This window comes from Orycteropus afer, unplaced genomic scaffold (assembly GCF_000298275.1).
Source record: "Orycteropus afer afer isolate SDZICR_OR568_19922 unplaced genomic scaffold, OryAfe1.0 scaffold00271, whole genome shotgun sequence".
Classification (NCBI taxonomy): Eukaryota; Metazoa; Chordata; class Mammalia; order Tubulidentata; family Orycteropodidae; genus Orycteropus; species Orycteropus afer.
The window spans coordinates 2617675-2636806 of record NW_006921858.1 but is presented as its reverse complement, the minus strand read 5'-3'; the positions used below and the strand labels follow the sequence as shown (position 1 = coordinate 2636806).

Genomic DNA, 19132 nt, shown 5'->3' with positions numbered 1-19132 from the left:
AATAATACCCTCCACTGATGTTACTTTTACCTCCTGAAAAACTCTGGAGGAGCATTAACAAAAGATTTAAACTACTGTGCAAAATTTCTTCACGAAAAGTGTTTAAAGGCTGGTGCAAAATGGGAAGCAAATTCTAAACAATTTTGGCTTCTTGGAAACAAAAACCGCTGTGTCTGAGAACAGTAATCATCGGGGTGATTCTCCAGGAAGAATACAGCTTTCATCTTTTCCGACGACAGGTACGTTTGTGTTCAGCATGCCAGTGCTCTTGCTGACACTTGATTGAACAGTATGATGTGTTCCAACAACAGTGGTACATGGCTTCCTCTTCACAGTTGTAGCACTACAGACAGCAAATAGGGAGGAAGTTTCATGATTTGGGATTGAATGTCAAAGAAGCTGGTTAAAATGAAAGACTTCTGAAGTCATGCTTTAAAAGCTACTAAGTTTGTAACATTTAAGATTTATAATATATTTTATATAATGAGCAGAATAAAAAGTAAAAAAAGCAAACTCTTAACCTATAATGCTAATTGTTTTCATATCTCATCATTCTTCTCAGCACACAAACACTGATCATTTTTCATCTTCTGCTCTCGATCTAGCATACTTTGTCAGCCATCATTTCCATTTCTCTACTCCTCTTCACAAAATTCTTGAAAAAATTGTCTATACTTACTATTTCCAATTCTCCTCCCACTCTTTCTTTCTTTCTTCGTTTTTTCTTTAATTTTTATTGTGATTTGGGTGAAGGTTTATAGAGCAAATTCACTTTCCTTACAGCAGCTCACATACACTTTGTCTCATGACACTGACTGCAATTTCTGACAATCAACAGCTCCCCTCCCACTTCCTCCCCATAGTTATCTCTTCTCTGTGTCCTTCCCTCCCATGCATTCCTGCCCCCTGAGCTGTCCCCTGTGCATACACAGCACTTCTTTTCTCCCATGATTGATCTCTCCTAGGAGTGTATCTGCCTAATGTAAATGTTCAGCTCACATGCCTGTCTTTTGTTTGGCTGGAAGCCACAGAAGTGGGTTCAATTATAGACCTGAAGGGCAGCTAGGGACCATAGTCTCAGGGGTTCCATCAGGCTCTACCAGACAGTCTCCTCCCACTCTTTCTTAAACCTACAAAATCTTTCACCCCTGTCCCTCCACTGAATATTGGTATTAGCAAGGTCACTTATGATCTCAAATACAGTGGTCAGTTTCCAGTCTTTATCTTATGTGGAAATATCTGAAAAATATTTTTAACTGTCAAGACTTAGGGGCGAGGGGTGCTACTGGTAGCTAGTGAGTAGAGGCTTGTGAGAATCAACAGAATGATTAAAAACCTAGTTGGTAGAGGTAGGACTGAACCTAAACTGGGACTCCAAAACCTATTTTTTTCTACTCATCACATTTTTTCTAGTAGACTGGTGAAATATGTAGAAATGATTTAAGAGACAGTATAGCATTATAGGGCAGAAAGAATGTAAATATGTCAGATGCCAAAAAAATGAAAGTTAAGATGAGACACAATTGAGGAAAACAGTGAGAAAGGTATATTCTTTCAATATACCCACAAAGAAAGGGAAAATGGCAAACTAAATGAATGAGTGAATGTAAGAATAAGTAAATGAACAAACAAGGTAATAGGATGCTTGGGAGACAAAAGATGTTTAAAAATATGTTTACTCAATCCAATTAAAAAATGGGCAGAAGACATGAATAGACACTTCACCAAGGAGGATATTCAAGCGGCCAACAAACATATGAAGAAATGCTCATGATCATTAGCTATTAGAGAGATGCAAATCAAAACAACAATGAGATACCATCTTGCTCCAGCACTAGTATCAAAGTTCAACAAGACAGAAAATAACAAATGCTGGTGAGGTTGTGGAGAGACTGGGACTCTCATACACTGCTGGTGGGACTATAAAGATGGTACAACCATTGTGGAAAGCAGTATGGCGATTCCTTCAAAAGCTGGAATTAGAAATACCATTTGACCCAGCCATCCCATTACTAGGTACATACCCTAAAGAAGTGAGAGCCATAACAAGAACAGATATATGCACGCCGATGTTCATCGCAGCACTATTTACAATAGCCAAAACATGGAAACAACCTAGATGTCCATCAGCTGAGGAATGGATAACCAAACTATGGTACATACACACAATGGAATACTATGCAATGCTAAAGAATAATGTCGAATCTGCAAAACACCGCATAATGTGGATGAACTTGGAGGACATTATGCTGAGTGAAATAAGTCAGTCACAAAAGGACAAATATTGTATTAGTCCGTTATTGTAAAAGTTAAGGAAAGGTTTATTTATGTACTTCTCTATGTCTTTCTCATCCTCAATGCTGCCATATTGGTCACTCACATTTGATACATTGCCCTTCTCTTCACCCAAATCAGTATTTATCTCTATCTATCTAACAGCGTTCCCTCCCCTCCCCTCCCCTCCCACCCCTGGTAACCAACAAAGAAAATTTCCTCCAATAGATATACATCCTAAAACAACTTTTTGGGGAAATAATATTTAAAGATGAAGAAACTAAAATAGAAGACAAATAAACTTGGTCCAAAGCCACATAACTGGTTGGTGGTACAGACCTAAGTTTCAAATACAGATCTGTCTGAATTATTCCAAACTGTATCTAAAATGAAACCATGCTATCGACATATTTCTAATAGTAACTTCATTCAAGTTGTAGTTGCTGACAAGCTAACTAACTAGAAATCTCAAGATGTTAATTTTAATAGATCAGGAAGGACAGAGGACACAATCATGACAAAAATTAGAGGGCTGAATTTTTAGGTTCCAAATATAGAATATTCGGAGTCTTATCATCAAGACTCTTACCATCAACCATAAAATCTATTCTTTCCGTCTTTTAAACTTGCATATCTTTAGTGACCCATTTTCAAGTGTTTAGTGTCCAAATCTCAATTTTTCATCTTCCTTGCCAACAACCCTGCTCATCCTCACTTCTGGGTATCTTCCATGTCCAACTGACAAATTTATATGGATTCTTTGTTTAGATCAGAGTTTGTCAATTAAAGAATGGGTACAGCAGTAACAACCACAACTATTTCACAAATGGTAACCAGTTGTTACTGAGTCTATTCTGACTAATAGCGACCCCATGTGTGTAAGAGTAGAACTGCGCTCCACAGGCTTTTCACTGGCTGATTTTTCAAATGTAGATTGCCAGGCCTTTCTTCAGAGGACTACTGGGTAGACTCTTTTCATTAACAGCTGAGCACATGAACACATTTGCATTACCTAGGGACTTCTTTTCTTTATAGTAAAGTGCTATAAGCAGCAGTATTATAATTCTTTATTAACGCCTCTTCTTCCCTTTTCTTTGTTTTTTAAATAAACTTATGAAGACATGTTCTCATAAATCTAATTCCACCGTCTGCATTTTCTAGTTACTGCATGATTTTAAAATTATTGCAGACATGGTCTTAGGGCATTCTGCTTTTGCTATTATCTTGAGCATACCTAAATTCCCATCAGTGATATTTATTTTTTATTCCTCAATTTTTCATCCCAAGTTTCTTTCCTTCACATATTTTTCTAAATTATATGTTGTTTCCTCTTTTCTTCTTGCAAAATCATTATCAACGATTTTTATTTTTATCTATTTCATGAAAAATTTACATGTATTTAAAGCATCTCTTCATTATATAAGCTGGAAAAGATGAAGAATTTAAATAAATGATCACAAACCTTTATAATTTACTAAAATTAAAAACCAAGTTCTGAGCTTTTGGAAACAAAACTTTTGCCCACCAATTTACTAAGTGTTGTAGAAGATTGAAATAAAAGAACATGACTCTGTGTACTCAGAAAACTTCTCATATAGGTGGAAAGACAAGATTTATAAACATGACACAATGAAAAATGATACTCTTTAATCAGGTTCTAAGGTTAGAGACCAATGAGCTGCTCCTCCACAGTAAAAGTAATTTCTAATTCTTTTTTAAGTATTATTCTGTTATGTAAAGGAACTCTGGTAGTGTAGTGCCTAAGGCATTTGACTGCTAACCAGAAGGCTGGCGGTTCAAAACCAAGAGCCACTCCTTGGAAGGAAGATTGGGCAATCTACTTCTGTAGTGATTCTGCTTTAGAAGCCTAAGGAGGGGTTGCTATGAGTCAGATACAACTCGAGGACAGTGCGTCATCTGTTATGTAAAGTACATATGCTGAGTACGGTAACATTTGAAAATCTTTAATTTACTATTACGATCTTTAAAGTTCCACTGCCACAATATTTAGATGTTATCTACTTATTCTGGTAAAAGATATGTATAGATGAAAAAATTATATAATTGTACTAAATACTTAATGTATTAAAGTATCAGAATCTCATTTTAACAAAATAATCCTGAGCAATACTCTGTAATGTGGGATCTGGGGTTTAGAGATTTATAGGACTTCTAATAAAAATTTTTAAAGTTGTGATTTTCACATTTCATCTTATTTCAGGAATAATTTTTGCATATCTGGCATATACTTTTCTAAATTGATTTTAATTATACCTGTGGTATGTTTTCAGAAGTCAGCTGATAAATAAATACTGATACTTACCCACTGTTTTTTCTTGGTCTGAGAAATTAGTTGTTTGTGCTGTGTTGCTAGCTTCTTAATTTCTTCTACAAATTCTTCTTTACACTTTTCTTTTACTTGCTTACATTTTCTGTCCATCTCACCCTGCATATTGGTTACTGCTTTATTTACAGCTTGTCTTTTTTCTTCTTCCATTTCAGAACGCAGCTGAAATGAAAAAAGTTAAACCACAATAAGTGAGCTCAGTCACTTAAATAAAACCACTTTAATGCATGTTTTCTTCTCATATGATGTAACTCTTCCCTTTATTTCATTAAGGTCTGTATCAAATTTAGTTGAGAAAAAGTATCATTATTAATTGAAATATTAATAAGGTTTCATTATATTCCCAGTTGTAAAAAGTGCTACTTGGTTAATGCATAAATAAAAGCTGCTAATAAACCACTACAGGAAATGCTATTCATTCTTTGGGCCAGGTTTCAGAAAGCAGCAGGCTGTATATACCAGTTGTGATGGCTAGCTTTACCTTTTCTAGAGCTTCTCGTACAACTCTTTCAGTTTCTCGCTTGTGATCAGATTTCATTCGGTCTTTAAAGTCATTGAAAATTTTGGTGTATTTGTCATGGCACATGCTTTGACACACTCCATCATTAGTGGTCTGAGTGCTTCGATGCAGCATTCTCGGAGAAGAGGCACTTAACTTCTTGGTCTGAGTAGAAACTGAAACTTTTTCTACTGGCTGAGGCATTGTCGGAATTTCCTGGCTAGAACTCACTGCTTCAGTTTCAGGCTCTGGTTCCTACAGAGTAAGAAAAATGCTTAGACCTAAAACAAAGCAATATAATTTACCAGTACAAGCACAACCTCCATTAGGATAAAAATATAGTGATATGTATAAACAGCCACATGATAAAACTGCTGTTAAAAACATGTAATTATATAATTAACAGCTATAATGATTCTAAACAGGAATTTACAACTTCATTACATATTTTATACTATTTTTTTCTTTTAAAATATATGAAAAAATTTGTTATATAAAATGAAAAATCATTATTAACAACTTATAATCACTTCTATGGACTAGATTCATTAACAAATTTGAGACGCTAAATAATTTTTCACTGAACATGTGTTTGGACTATGCTCGGATTTATACATAGTTTTAAAACATGCTTGAATCATATCATTAAGTATGGCCGAAATTAGGCATAGTTTTCAAATGTTGGCCTAATTGATTTAGTGGTTAACTGTTTTATTTTTAATAAAGCTATGAAAAAAATACTAGAGTTCCATGAAACCTAGCACTGTAGAGCAAAGTTCCTGTCCCATTCAGCCACAGTTCATCCAAAGAAGAAAAAAAAGCCAAACTTTTGCTGCCATGGAGTCTATTCCAACTCATAGCGACCCCCATTGGGTTTCCGAGGCAGTAAATCTTTACGGAGGTAGATTGTCCAGTATTGCTTCTGTGGAGTGGCTGGTGGGTTTGAACCACCAACCTTCTGGTTAGCAGTCAGGTGCCTTCGTAGTTGTTTAATTATGACAGACTTTGAGCACGTTTTTGTATTTCTAGTGATAATAGATAGGAAAGCTCAGGAAACCAGGTTCAAATGTGACTAATAATGTTTGAATGATGGCAACTAAATTTCACAAGTGTCCTCCAAGAAGTGAATATCTTGATAACTTTAAAACTATTTTCTGTTTCAACTGCCACTTGGACACTGCAAAGCCAGGGCAACTTACTTCTTTTTTGGGTTCCACACTTTGATTACGTCGTCCTTTCTTTGCTCTTGGTTCCTGAGTGACCTTCAGCTGTGGGCATTATAAACGTAATAGCAAATTATTCCAGATTAAGAAATACTTCTCTGGTGAAAGTACTAGTAATGGACCCACAGGTGAGAAGTGAGTAAATGTGCTCACTTTTTCTATTAGCTCTTTCAAACCACTTAGTTTACCACTTAATTACCTATCCTGGTAACTGATGGCTTTAAAGAGTTAATACAAACAAAAATCAAACCTATTGCCATTGAGTCGACTTGACTCATAGCAACCCCTCCTGGGGTTTCTGAGGCAGTATCTCTACGGAAGTAGATTGCCCAATCTTCCTTCTGAGGAGTGGCTGGTGGGTTTGAACCCCAGCTTTCTGGTTGGCAGTTAAATGCCTTAGGCACTACACCTTCAAAAATGAACAATATATTTAGGCTCTTCTTGCTGGTAGGGTCAGGCTCAAGACTATTGATAGTTTTATATTTACTTATTCAAGTTGGTTTTGATTTACTTTTGTGAGCACTTTACAAACGTTATATGAAAGAGAAGAAAAAATGTCAGAATCTGTTCATTACAGTGGGGAATATATACTAACAATTTTCGTATTTAAAAAACAATCATTCCTAAGTAGTTTCTAAGTGAGACACAACTCACCTGCTCGTTACTTGTGGAGGAGATACTGGATTCTGCCTCTTCCTCACCTCGGTCCTCATTCTTAGACTTCCAAAATCTTCCTTCACGAAGGAAACGCTGATGCAATTCCAACTCATCACATGCCTTTTTCCAACCCATACTGCGCTTAACGTGCAACCGGTGAATGTTAACAGTGATGTCTTGTATATTTTCAGAAGGAATCCAGGCCCTGTTGAAAACATTTAAAAGTATAGTTAAAAATTTCCAAATTGGTAGCAAAGGTATACATGTAAGAGTATTTAGTAGATTTTACCTAGTGTAAAGTAATATCTATGGCAATTCTAATTTAATATGATCTGTTAATTATGATTTGAAAGAACAAACTACTACTGAGTAGAAAAGAGTTGAAGTGATTATTTTTTAAAGTCACCAAAGTTCTCAGACTTTAAGTGACTCACAAATACCTCCTTATTATTCATTATTTTCTTTAATTTGCTGAGCTCAAGCCATAGTTCATATCTACATTGTTCATAAATCCTTTTTAAAATACTTCTTCTTACTGATATGGTAAATTAGTAGGCCCATCTATTATTTGCAGATCAACACTACATAATCATTTGAAAATGCCAGTAATTTTCATGATATATACATTTATCTGTATAAAATTAGGATAAACATAAAATACTACTTATATTTGTATCATGCCCCTATTCATTATTAGAGAAACCATGACTAATGAATAGAGAAGTGTTTATATCTTTTAGCAATAAAGTACTTAGCTATGAACACAATTTTAAGTGCCTCTGAATTATGTGTAATATAAAACTAAAACTACAAACTGAAAAACTATCTTCCACTGGGAACAATGCTAAATATTCAAGAATGTTTTTTCTAGGCATTGATCTTCTAACTAAATTTAAATTAGTATAAGTCTAGAATGTTATATCATTTCAACAAATATTTTTGTATCAATGGAAGGCACTACAAAGAATATAAAGGTGAATTGGAATCTATTTGATCTTGACTTCTTCTGTCTCATTTTATAGCTAAATGAGATATTACCATATGGGTTAAGGTAAACTTAAATAGTGGCTAGAATCTAGTGAGGACTTAGGTCTCTTAATTAATAGGATGGTACTTCTGTATACACATTGCCTCTGCCTTTAAGGAACTTACAGTTTTCTCAGAAAAAAACTAAGGAAGTAATTCTAATACATTGCAACATGTAGTAAAGGTACATCTCAGGTGCTGTGGAGAGGAAGAGGTTTTCATTTGGTTGTAAGTGTTAGATGGCTTCATTTGGGCTTGATTTTGCAAGATGAATAAGATTAAGACAGAGGACCATATGAGTGGAGACATTTCAGGCAGAGGGAATGCCACATATGAGATAGAAAACTGTAGGGATACCTGAGCAATAGTTAAGACATCTTCTAGAGCATCAGGTACAAGTTGGGAGACAGCATTGTGAAATATATCAATTTAGTGATGGGCAGTTTCTACATAGAGACTAAACTGTTTAAGTAAGATCTTCCAGAAAACAGTAAGCTTGGGATAATGTCATTTTCCAATTATATTTGCAAATGTGACTCTGGTAATGTAATTTCATGTTTTAATTCTCTTTTAAGGGACAAATTAAGGATTCACACAGATTAGCTCAAATAGTTTTTAAATATGTTTTGGTGGTATAATGAATAAGATAAAGCAAATTAATTCATATTATTAATATGGTTGAAGATACAACTGTTTGCAAACTGATTTCTGATGATCAGATTCTCTTACTTATCAGTATGGATTTTTAAAATAACTGAATTTTCTAATTGTGTTGTATGTGACGAACCAACTAAATGGAATAAAACTCTTTTCCCCCCTCCTTCTTTGCACATTTGCATTACAATAGCTAACAGTTACTGATTATTCACTTTCTTCCAGTTACAGTGCTTTGGTCTTTGTATATAAATTTTTTTAACCTTACAAAAACCTTTATGACACAGGTACTATTGAGACTCTGTTTTACAGAGAAAATTAAGGCTCAGAAGGATTAAATTCATGCCGAAGATTAGAGAAGCAGTAGATGCTGAAGCCAAGACATAGTTTTTAATCTACCCATTCTACCTATTGTTTCCCCTGGGTCTCAATCTAGAGATGGACGGTTTCTGCATAGAGACTACCTACGTTTAACCTGTATGTTAACCCACCTGCTGCCACACTGCCTGGCTGGATAAGAAATTGAAATCAAATGAATATGAAGTATTACAAATATAATATTCAAAGTTAATCACTTAATAATCATATAATTAAAATATTAATTTCATAATGGGTTATTTTATTGTATCATTATTTAATGTCTTGACATAACAGCCATCTCAGCTAAATGTGTATCAATCTATGAAAGAACAGAACTACTTTTTTTGAACGTTTTAGTATGTATTCACAGGTTTCAGGTTAACTAAACCTCTATTTAAAGAAAATGAAGATTAAATAAAAATTCATTATGTAGTGGAAGAAGTCCCTCATTTTGTAGCTTCTCTTATAATAACGATATTTGCATAAGACTACCCTTTGAACATCATGGAAGACATTCTGTGGACTGTACAATGATTTATTATTATTATTTTAGACTTTGTTGAGAATACACATTGGTTCAGCAGTTCCTATATGTACAATGGAGTTACATATAACTCCATTTGGTCTTGATTTTGAAAGATGAGTAAGATTTAGACAGGGGACCATAAGAAGGGGGACATTCCAGGAGTTAGAAAAGCAAAAGGGAAGAACATTCTTGGCATTTCTCAAGCTGAAAGAACTGAGGAAAAACTTTAAGCCTCAAATTGCAATATGGAAAGATTCCATGGGCAGTATGCTGAACGATGCAGGAAACATCAAAAGAAGATGGATGGAATACACAGAGTCACTACACCAAAAAGAACTGTGAGATGATCTTCCATTTTATGAGGTGGCATATGATCAAGAACCAGTGGTTTTAAAGGAAGAACTCGAAGCTGCACTGAAGGAATTGGCAAAAAAACAAGTGTCCAGGAATTGACAGAATACCCATTGAGATGTTTCAACAAATGGATGCTCCACTGGAGGTACTCACTTGGCTATGCCAAGAGATTTGGAAGACAGTTACTCGGCCTACTGACTGGAAGAGATCCATATTTGTACCCATTTTGAATAAAGGTAATCCCACAGAATGTGGAAATTATCAAACAATATCATTGATATCACATGAAGTAAAATCTTACTGAAGATAATTAAAAAACGATTGCAGTAAACAATAGGTCTCTCCTCATTGAGAGCAAAGGAGAATGAAGAAAACTAAAGATGAATGGAAACAATTAGTTCTAGGGACTGGTATACCATGCGATCCTCAGCCTATATGACTATGAGACCAGAAGAACTAGATGGTACCCAGCTACCACTGTCAACCACTTGGAGAAGGATCTATGTAGGAGATCCTGGATAGAGCAGGAGAACAATGTGGAACAAAACTCAAAATCATCAAGAAAAGGGGGGACCAGGTTTGCTGGTCTCATAGAGCCTGGTGGAATCCCTGAGACTATGGTCCCTAGCTGCCCTTCAGGTCTGGAACTGAACTCACTTCTGTGGCTTCCAGCCAAACAAAAGATAGGCATATAAGCTGAACAATTACATTAGGTAGATACACTCCTTGGAGACATCAATCATGGGCGAATAGAAGGGTGTATGCACAGGGAGAAGCTCAGGGGGTGAGAGTGCATGGGAGGGAAGGACACAGGGAAGAGGTAACAATGGGGATGAATTGGGAAGAGAGCTGTTGCACTGTGGGAAACTGCAGTCAATGTCATGAGACAAAGTGTATGTAAACTTCTGTGTGGAAAATGAATTTGCTCTGTAAGCTGTCACCCAAATCACAATAAAAATTAAAAATAAAAATAAAAAAAAGGTTGCAGCAGTATGTTGACAGAGAAACTTCCAGAAATGCAAGCTGGATTCAGAAGGGGACAGGGAATGAGGGATATGATAGCTGCTTTTAGGTGGATCTTGGCTCAAAGCAAAGAATACCAGAAAGATGTCTACTTGTTATGCTTTATTGACTATGCAAAGGCATTTGAGTGTGCGGATCATAACAAATTATGGATGACATTGAAAAGAATGGGAATTTAAGAACACTTAATTGTACTCATGAGGAATCTGTACACAGACCAGGAGGCTGTTGTTCGAACAGAGCAAGGGAATACTGCATGGTTTAAAATCAGGAAGGGAGTACGTCAGGGTTGTATTCTTTCACCATACTTATTCAATCTGTATGCTAAGCAAATAATCCAAGAAGCTGGACTATATGAAGAAGAACATGGCATCAGGATCGGAGGAAGGCTCATTCACAACCTGAGATATGCACTTGACACAACTTTGCTTGCTAAAAATGAGGATTACTTGGAGCACTTACTGATGAAGATTAAAGATTACAGTCCATAGTATGGTTTACATCTCAATATAAAGAAAACAAAAATCCTCACAACTGGACCAATAAGCAGCATTACGATAAATGGAGAAAAGATTGAAGTTGTCACATTACTTGGTTGTACAATGAACACCAATGGAAGCAGCAGTCAAGACTTCAGACGACATACTGCATTGAGCAAATCTGCTGCAAAAGACCTCTTTCAAGTGCTGAGGAACAAAGATGTCTCCTTGAAGACTAAGGTGTGTTTAACTCAAGCCATGGTATTTTCAATAACCTCATATGCATGCAAGAGCTGGACGATGAACAAGGAAGACCGAAGAAGAGTTGATGCTTTTGAGTTGTGGTACTGGCGAAGAATGCTGGAAGAATTAACAAATCTGTCCTGGAAGAAGTGCAGCCAGAATGCTCCTTGGAAGCGACAATGGCTAGACTTCATTTCACCTACTTTGGTCATGTTGTCAGAAGGGACCATTCATGCTTGGTAAAGTGGAGGGTCAATGAAGGAGAGGAAGGCCCTCAATAAGATGGACAGAACGGTGGCTGCAGTGATGGGCTCGGGCATAGTAGGGTCCGTGAGGCTGGCACAGGGCCAGGCAGTGTTTTCTGTTGTACATAAGTTGCTATAATATTAGTCAGAGACGACTCGATGGCACATAACAACAACACCACCACGTATAATTCACTGACAACAGTGATTATTTTTTGTTAATTTAAATACTTGCAAGGACTGACTTTTAAATTATATAGCTCATTTTTTTTTGCCCTATTAAATACTTTGTGGTAACGTTCATGTAAAGTTAACTGTGTTAAATGAACTAAAAGAGAAAATCACATCAACCTCTGAGTCTTTGATAGTGCACAAGATGTGAACTCACATTTTTAAAAATTAATTCTGTTAGTGACATTATTTAGGAAAACACTTTAGACTTTCTAACCTTCAGTGCTCAATAAAGGTTAGGAGCTTAACATCAAAATGAAGAAGTTAGTTGTAATTTTAGTCATGTTCTTCAGCATTCCTCATATGAGATACTTAATTGGGTAAAATAATTTTTATAATAAAAAATGGTTTTTACTTTTGAGATACATAATTCTTATTACATGAAAATATGAATAAGTTGCACTCTATACATCTCCTCAGCAACAGAAAATTTTAAATCTGAATTAGAAACCATGTCTTGTGGTTATACACATATAATTCTTACATATAGTTAATGTATTTATATATATGCTTAGACCACAAGATTGATATGTTCTTGTACTCCTTAATCAATAATTTTTGTCCATGGCATCAACAGGCCCTTAAATCAACTAATAACATCCTTACAACATTATGAAAAGAACACATTCTGAGAACCCTTCCACCTCACTGTCACTATGAATTCAGTCTCAGGATGAACATACTTCTGAGGGTCAACAGTGTCAGTTATGGAAAATTTCCTTAGTTTAGTAAATGACATTTGAAATATATCTAGAAATATAATTTACAGAAATCATTGTTAGTTTTGTGCTGACTTTGTTTAATTAATTTAAAATAAATTTCATAATTTCTCTGATGGAGAAATCAGAACATTATAAAAGGTGTGATTTATCATTCTCTTAAAGAGTTCTTGAGAAGCACAACTATGATCATTTGCACATGGATTCACGAATTACCTCTGGTGATGGTGACCAAAGAAGCGGACGTCAACCTGATTGTCCTCTTTCTGCATGACTTTGGCTGGCCAAAACCCAAAACCTTTCATTTTAGCCCAGACCAGCTCATGATTAGGTATCTGGAAACAGAATGTTTTACCTTGTTATATTACTTTTAAAGTATTACATGCAAATACATTATTAATATTGCACTATTGAATTAAGTATAATCTATTATTTTGAAAAGAATTCCCTTCTAACTCCTAAACAAATTGAACTTTTTTCCCTGAGGTTGGTTGATCTTCGGGAAAAACACAAAAAATTCAAATCTGGGTAAGAGTGTGAATCTTTAGTTCTCAGAGGAAAAACATTCTCTCCACAGCTTGTTGTGCTTTGGAATGGTGCAGCCACTGAAGCCAAGGGCCATATTAAATAATAGTGGCAAAAAGACCACCCTTACTTTGCTTCATATAATATAGTTCAATTCAGATCAGCACCACCTGAACAAGATCAGCTTGTTAGAAATGAGAGAATTCTAGGACCTAGACCAGATCTGAGTCTCAGAGTGGTGCAAACAGTTAATGCGTACAGTTGCTAATGAAACAGGAGCTCTGGTGGTGTGCTTAAGGCGTTTGACTGCTAACCAGAAGGCTGGCAATTCAAACCCACCAGGCACTCCTGAGAAGGAGGACTGGGCAATCTATTTCCATAGAGATTCTGCTTCAGAAACCCAAGGAAGGGTCGTTATGAGTTGGGACCAACTCATTGGCAGTGAGTTTATTTTTTTGCTAACCAAATAGCTAGATGTTCAAATCTATCCAGAGATTCCTTGGAAGAAAAGAATCGGTGATCTACTTCTGAAAAATTAGTCACTGAAAATCCACTCTGACATACATGGGATCTCCATGAGTCAGAATCAACTCAATGCAACTGGTAGTCCAGATCTACTAAATCTACATGTTAACAAAATCCTCAAGGGACTGATAGGCACTTTTTCAGAAGCACTGTCCTCTTACAGCCTAGTGTCATGCATATCTAGAACACTCACAGGCTGCCCTTCTGCTGTCTTCTTGAACTTACATCATTTTAGAGGAAATTAAATAACTGGAGCCCTAGGTTTGTTACAGACAGATATAAAGCCTTACGTTTCTTGTGAAAGAATGAGAGGAAAAGTCAGAATTCTATTTATCATGAAACCCACAACTTATTTAAGCTCTTCATTTTAAAATCTGAAATAGATGACAATCTCATTATTTTCCCAATGTTTCAGCTTTTTATATGCATTAAAACCATATACCTTTAGGTGGTGCAGAAGGTAAAGCACTTGCCTTCTAACTGAGAGGTTGGTGGATCAAGCCCACCCCAAAACACCACAGAGGACAGGGCTGGTGATTTGCTTCTGAAAAGTCACAGCTTTGAAAACCCTACGGAGCAGTTCTACTCTGTATGCATGGGGTCACCAAGAGTTGTAATCAATGATAACAAATAATAACAATAATATTCTGACATAATGAAATCTATTTAGGAAGGACTATAACCTTTAAACAAAGTGGAAATAAACTTCTTTAGAAGAGTACAATAAGATGCTCTGGTGGTGCAGTGGTAAAGGCATTTGGCTGCTAACCAAAAGAAGGCTGGCAGTTTAAACCCAACATCTGCTCCACAGAAGGAAGATGAGGCAATCTACGTCTGTAGAGATTTACAGCCTTGAGAACCCAATGGGAGTCACTATGAGTCAGAATTGACTCAATGGCAGTGCGTTTGTTTTTTTAGAGCAGTACATTATCCACTTAAAGAAAAAAATAGAAATTACAAATTTTCACATACACAAGGATAGCAGAACCAATTGTCAGGGCGAGCATTTGACAAATAGAAGCAATTCTTGCAAAGCTGTAGTTCATCCAGCTGAAAAAGAAAAACTGTTTTAGCCTATGTAAGAGATACGTATTTATTAAACTATATTAAATATATTCATGTAAATTAAGTCTCATTCATAGATAAGCTTGAATTTCGTTCCTTATAAAATCTTTTTTGCTTACATAAGCTTACATTTTTATTTTTTCAATAAATACTAGAAGAACTTGTCACTTTCCTGTGAAAACTACTATTTTTTTGGTCTCATTTTACATTTAAAATACAATACAAATTCCTTACAAGGCCTGTCATGGTCTAATCTCTGCCTTGGTATCTTCTGTTTGTTTAGCTGTAGGCTTATATATTATTTCCTCAAAAAAAAGTAATTTTATCTAGGTATACCCATGTAAAATATTCACTACCAACAGCAGCAATCCTTACTTTGCATCATTCTCCATTTTAGTCTCTTGCTTCTTTCATAATCTTTTTTTCTATAACTGCTGATGAAAGCTATTTTATGTTTCTTTCCCCTAACCCCTAATCTCCTTCATCATAATCTAGCTCCATGAGGAGGAAGTTCGTGATTTTTACCATTTTTTCCCTTCAAACACACTTCCTGGCACATAATAAACACTCAATAAATATTTATTGTATGAATAAAAGACAAAAGTCAAATTTGAAATAAATTTAAAAAATACATTTTTATAAGAGATATTCTTAAAAGATAGGATAGTTACCAGTGAGTGTTTCAAATGAGAATGACCACAAAAAAACTCCTTAAATATATTCATTTATTATATAGATATGAACTTAGTTTATTTTTTTAAGCTGTATAATTATAACGGATTCAAATTTGAATCCTCTATTCAAATAGGGCACATTGATTATATGTCCAGGTAACACATTTACATATACATTATCTAACTAATGCAACACCTCTTAAGGATTGTTACAGATGAGAAAACAAAAGTTTCCTTGTGCAAGTTACTTAAGTAACTAAATCTAACTCTTAGGATTTATCTGAGTAGAGTTTTGCCAGAAAAAAAAAAAAAAATAAAGGTAATGGCGTATTTTAAATATATATATAAGAACAGAAGAATCTGAAAAAACAAATTAATTTGTATTATAGCAAGACTTTACTTATTAGGTATGAATAGTACCTCATGGCATGTGTCTTTATATAGCATCCTTGCTATGTCAGCTTGCTCACTCTCTGCTGTAATTAAAGATAGATATTACCTATTACCAATAATCTAGAAAAACAAGACAATCAAAATTAACACCATCATTTAATTTTCTTTTAGTTTAGCAAAAGTGGACATAAACCATTTAAAATCAAAATACGTATTTTATTTTCAAAATACATATTTTAAATGAAGTTCAGAAAATTTCATTTAAAACTATAGGCATCTTTTACATTGAGTATAACTACTGTTTCTCTAGGTATAGAATTACCTTTTTACCTTTCAATGATGGGATATTTAAGGAGAAACAACCAGAACTAATCAAAGTACTCATAAAAAAAGTATGTTAACTAAGACAAATACGTATAAAACAATAAAGAATCATAATATTTTCATCACTTAGTGTACTATAGTGGTGCCTTTGGCCAGTCAAGTCTCTATGCTATAATTGCATCACCAAATATTCTCAACAATTTAAATCCTAACATTCTCTCTTAAAGATCTTTAAGATGTTAATTTTTTAATTTATTTTTTTTATAAAAGATATTTCTCAACATAGAATAGAAATGGTATTTAAACACACACATACAAAAGAAAAAACAAAAAATATCCAACCTCCATAGAAAATAACTGTGTTGTGGAGAAGCAGTTGAGCATCAGCTTTGAACTCTTCATAACTTCGGTATTTCCCTTCATTCACTTTCTGCAGAGAGCAAAAACAGTTAGTGGTGAAAATATTTGTCTGCGTTTTGTTAACAGGTTAGTGTATGGGACAAAACAGAGTTTTTCCAGGATGACATAAGGACTACCTGTGGCACTACAGATAGAGAATATAGGTAAAAGAAATCAACAACTCCATTTGTAGTTTGAATATTATAGTACCATGAAAGATGGCAGATCACTTATCAGTAGTTAACACTGCGCTATGGGTTAATTTACTGGAATGAATTTTCAGCTTAAACCTCTCATTTGCAACAATGATGAACTCTACTGCAAAGCTTCATAAACAACAAACTGTTTGGTCAACATGGTTGATAAAGCCGTAACTACATATCTACTATTCTTTATAACACAGACTAAAGATTGAAAAGTAGGACTTTTAGCCTCTATAAAGTTTACCATACCTACTAATAAGATAGGAGCTCTGGTAGTGTATTGCCTAAGGCAACTGACTGCTAACCAGAAGGCTGGCAGTGCAAACCCAACAGCCATTCCTCGGAAGGAAGGTTGGGCAATCTACTTCCGTAGTGATACTGCCTTGGAAACCCAAGGAGGGGTCACTATGAGTCGGGTCTGACTTGACAGCACATAACAACAACAACAACAACAACAACAATTAAAAAGACACATTTATAAAACTTAATTGAGACTAAGTATTATTTGGAAAAATTAAACCAACAAACAATAACAAAAAGGTGTTCCTAAATATATCAAGGTAATGCCAGGATTTCTATGGTGTAAGAGTGATATGTAAAAAGGATTTCCTTCATTAAGTTTTCTGTAACTTTGCTTTTGATTGCCAAAGAGGGTTATGAGGCAGTCTGAGGGAGTTTTATTGGATAAAAATTTTGGAAGTGAGATATAACAAAGTTAGCTAGAAGAAGCAATGATGCATTTTCTTATCCTGGTTATACAATTAGGAAACTGACTTGGAATATAGATTGGAATGCTAAAGCCTCTAAGGAATAATTGAGAACTGAGCCATCCTTTTTCTATTTCCTGCCTTGGCTTATGCAGTTTCACTCTAGGAATGTCAGTTTCTTGTTGAAATCCTCCAAGACCCAATTCAGTTACCACTGCTACCATGAAGGCTTTCCAGATTCTTCCATTTGGAGTTACCTCATTTATAAACAGTCCATGTGATTCTAAATGAGTCACATGGACTGTTTACAAATATTGATATCTGAGTTCTTCCCCGACTTTCTGATTTTATTGGTCTACAGTAAAGCTTGGTACTATTTAAAAGTTCATCCAGAATGATACCAATATGCAACCAGATTGAGAAAAATTTTACAGCATTCCCAAAGCACTCTGTTTTGACTGATTTTTGCAGTTACCATGACCTGTATTTTGGTCTGTATTCAGTCTGAAGCATAAAAATCATGTCGTCTTCCCCTTTATTTTACTTAAACAGTGTTTTTGCTTATAGTAGGCTAAACATATCACCAAGACACCCAGTTAGAACCTAGGTTAGTGTTAACATGGAACACATAGGCCTAAGCTACAATTCAGGAGAAAGGGCTATGCCCAGGGCTATACAGTCTTAGGGTAGGAGGTGAAATTAAAATTACCTGTTTTCATTTCAGGATTTACCGGCCAATTCAAGTAAACAATTTTCATTTACCTTTTTTTTTTTTCCACATTGAAATAATAGGCCCTTAGTCTTTCTCAGTTACTAAGGTGATAAGGAAACTTAGAAGATGATTTAAAATTATTCCCCTAGTCTTCCCATAGGCTATTAGGAGCTAACCTTAAAATTAAAAATTCCAGAGTGACACATGAGGTACAGAATTAGCAATAGCAGCAACCTTGGCTGGAAACATGTCTAAATCTTCTATTAGATTTTGTAGTAATTTATAATTAAATATTAGCAAATTCATTAAGAGTCCTCAGCTATAGCGGATAAAATTAAAAACATTAAAAAAAAATTTTAAATTTTCTACTTGAAAATCTTTAGTTTGTTCAAATTCATTGTCATTATTTCCTATAACTCTAGATTAGTGCTATGCTCTCATTTTTACCTGAGAAAAACCTCTATAAACTCCTGCTAAAACTAGAAACCAAACCCAAACCAAACTCACTGCTGTCAAGTCAGATCTGACTCAGAGCAACCCCTCCTTGGGTTTCCGAGGCGATATAACTACAGAAGTAGATTGCCCAACCTTCCTTCTGAGGAGTAGCTGGTGGGTTTGAACTGCCAGCCTTCTGGTTAGCAGTCAAATGCCTTAGGTACTATGCCACCAGAGCTCCCGCTAAAACTAGAAATCCATGTCCAAAAATGAATTCTTCACATCTAAGATACTAAATTGACCAAGCTAC

At 35.1% G+C, this 19132-nt stretch overlaps 1 protein-coding gene across 1 annotated transcript in view; it reads right to left on the bottom strand.

The window, feature by feature from the left end:
* Positions 1-220: 220 nt before the first annotated feature.
* Positions 221-19132, bottom strand: part of ZMYND11 (zinc finger MYND-type containing 11) — a 174797-nt gene continuing 155885 nt past the window's right edge. The window contains exons 7-15 of the mRNA XM_042782248.1: positions 16709-16796; positions 16070-16125; positions 14883-14960; positions 13077-13195; positions 6998-7205; positions 6320-6388; positions 5103-5375; positions 4598-4783; positions 221-343 (exon numbers count right to left, since the gene is read on the bottom strand). Of these exons, the coding sequence (XP_042638182.1) occupies positions 221-343; positions 4598-4783; positions 5103-5375; positions 6320-6388; positions 6998-7205; positions 13077-13195; positions 14883-14960; positions 16070-16125; positions 16709-16796 (1200 nt within the window). The remainder of the gene's footprint in view (positions 344-4597; positions 4784-5102; positions 5376-6319; positions 6389-6997; positions 7206-13076; positions 13196-14882; positions 14961-16069; positions 16126-16708; positions 16797-19132) is intronic.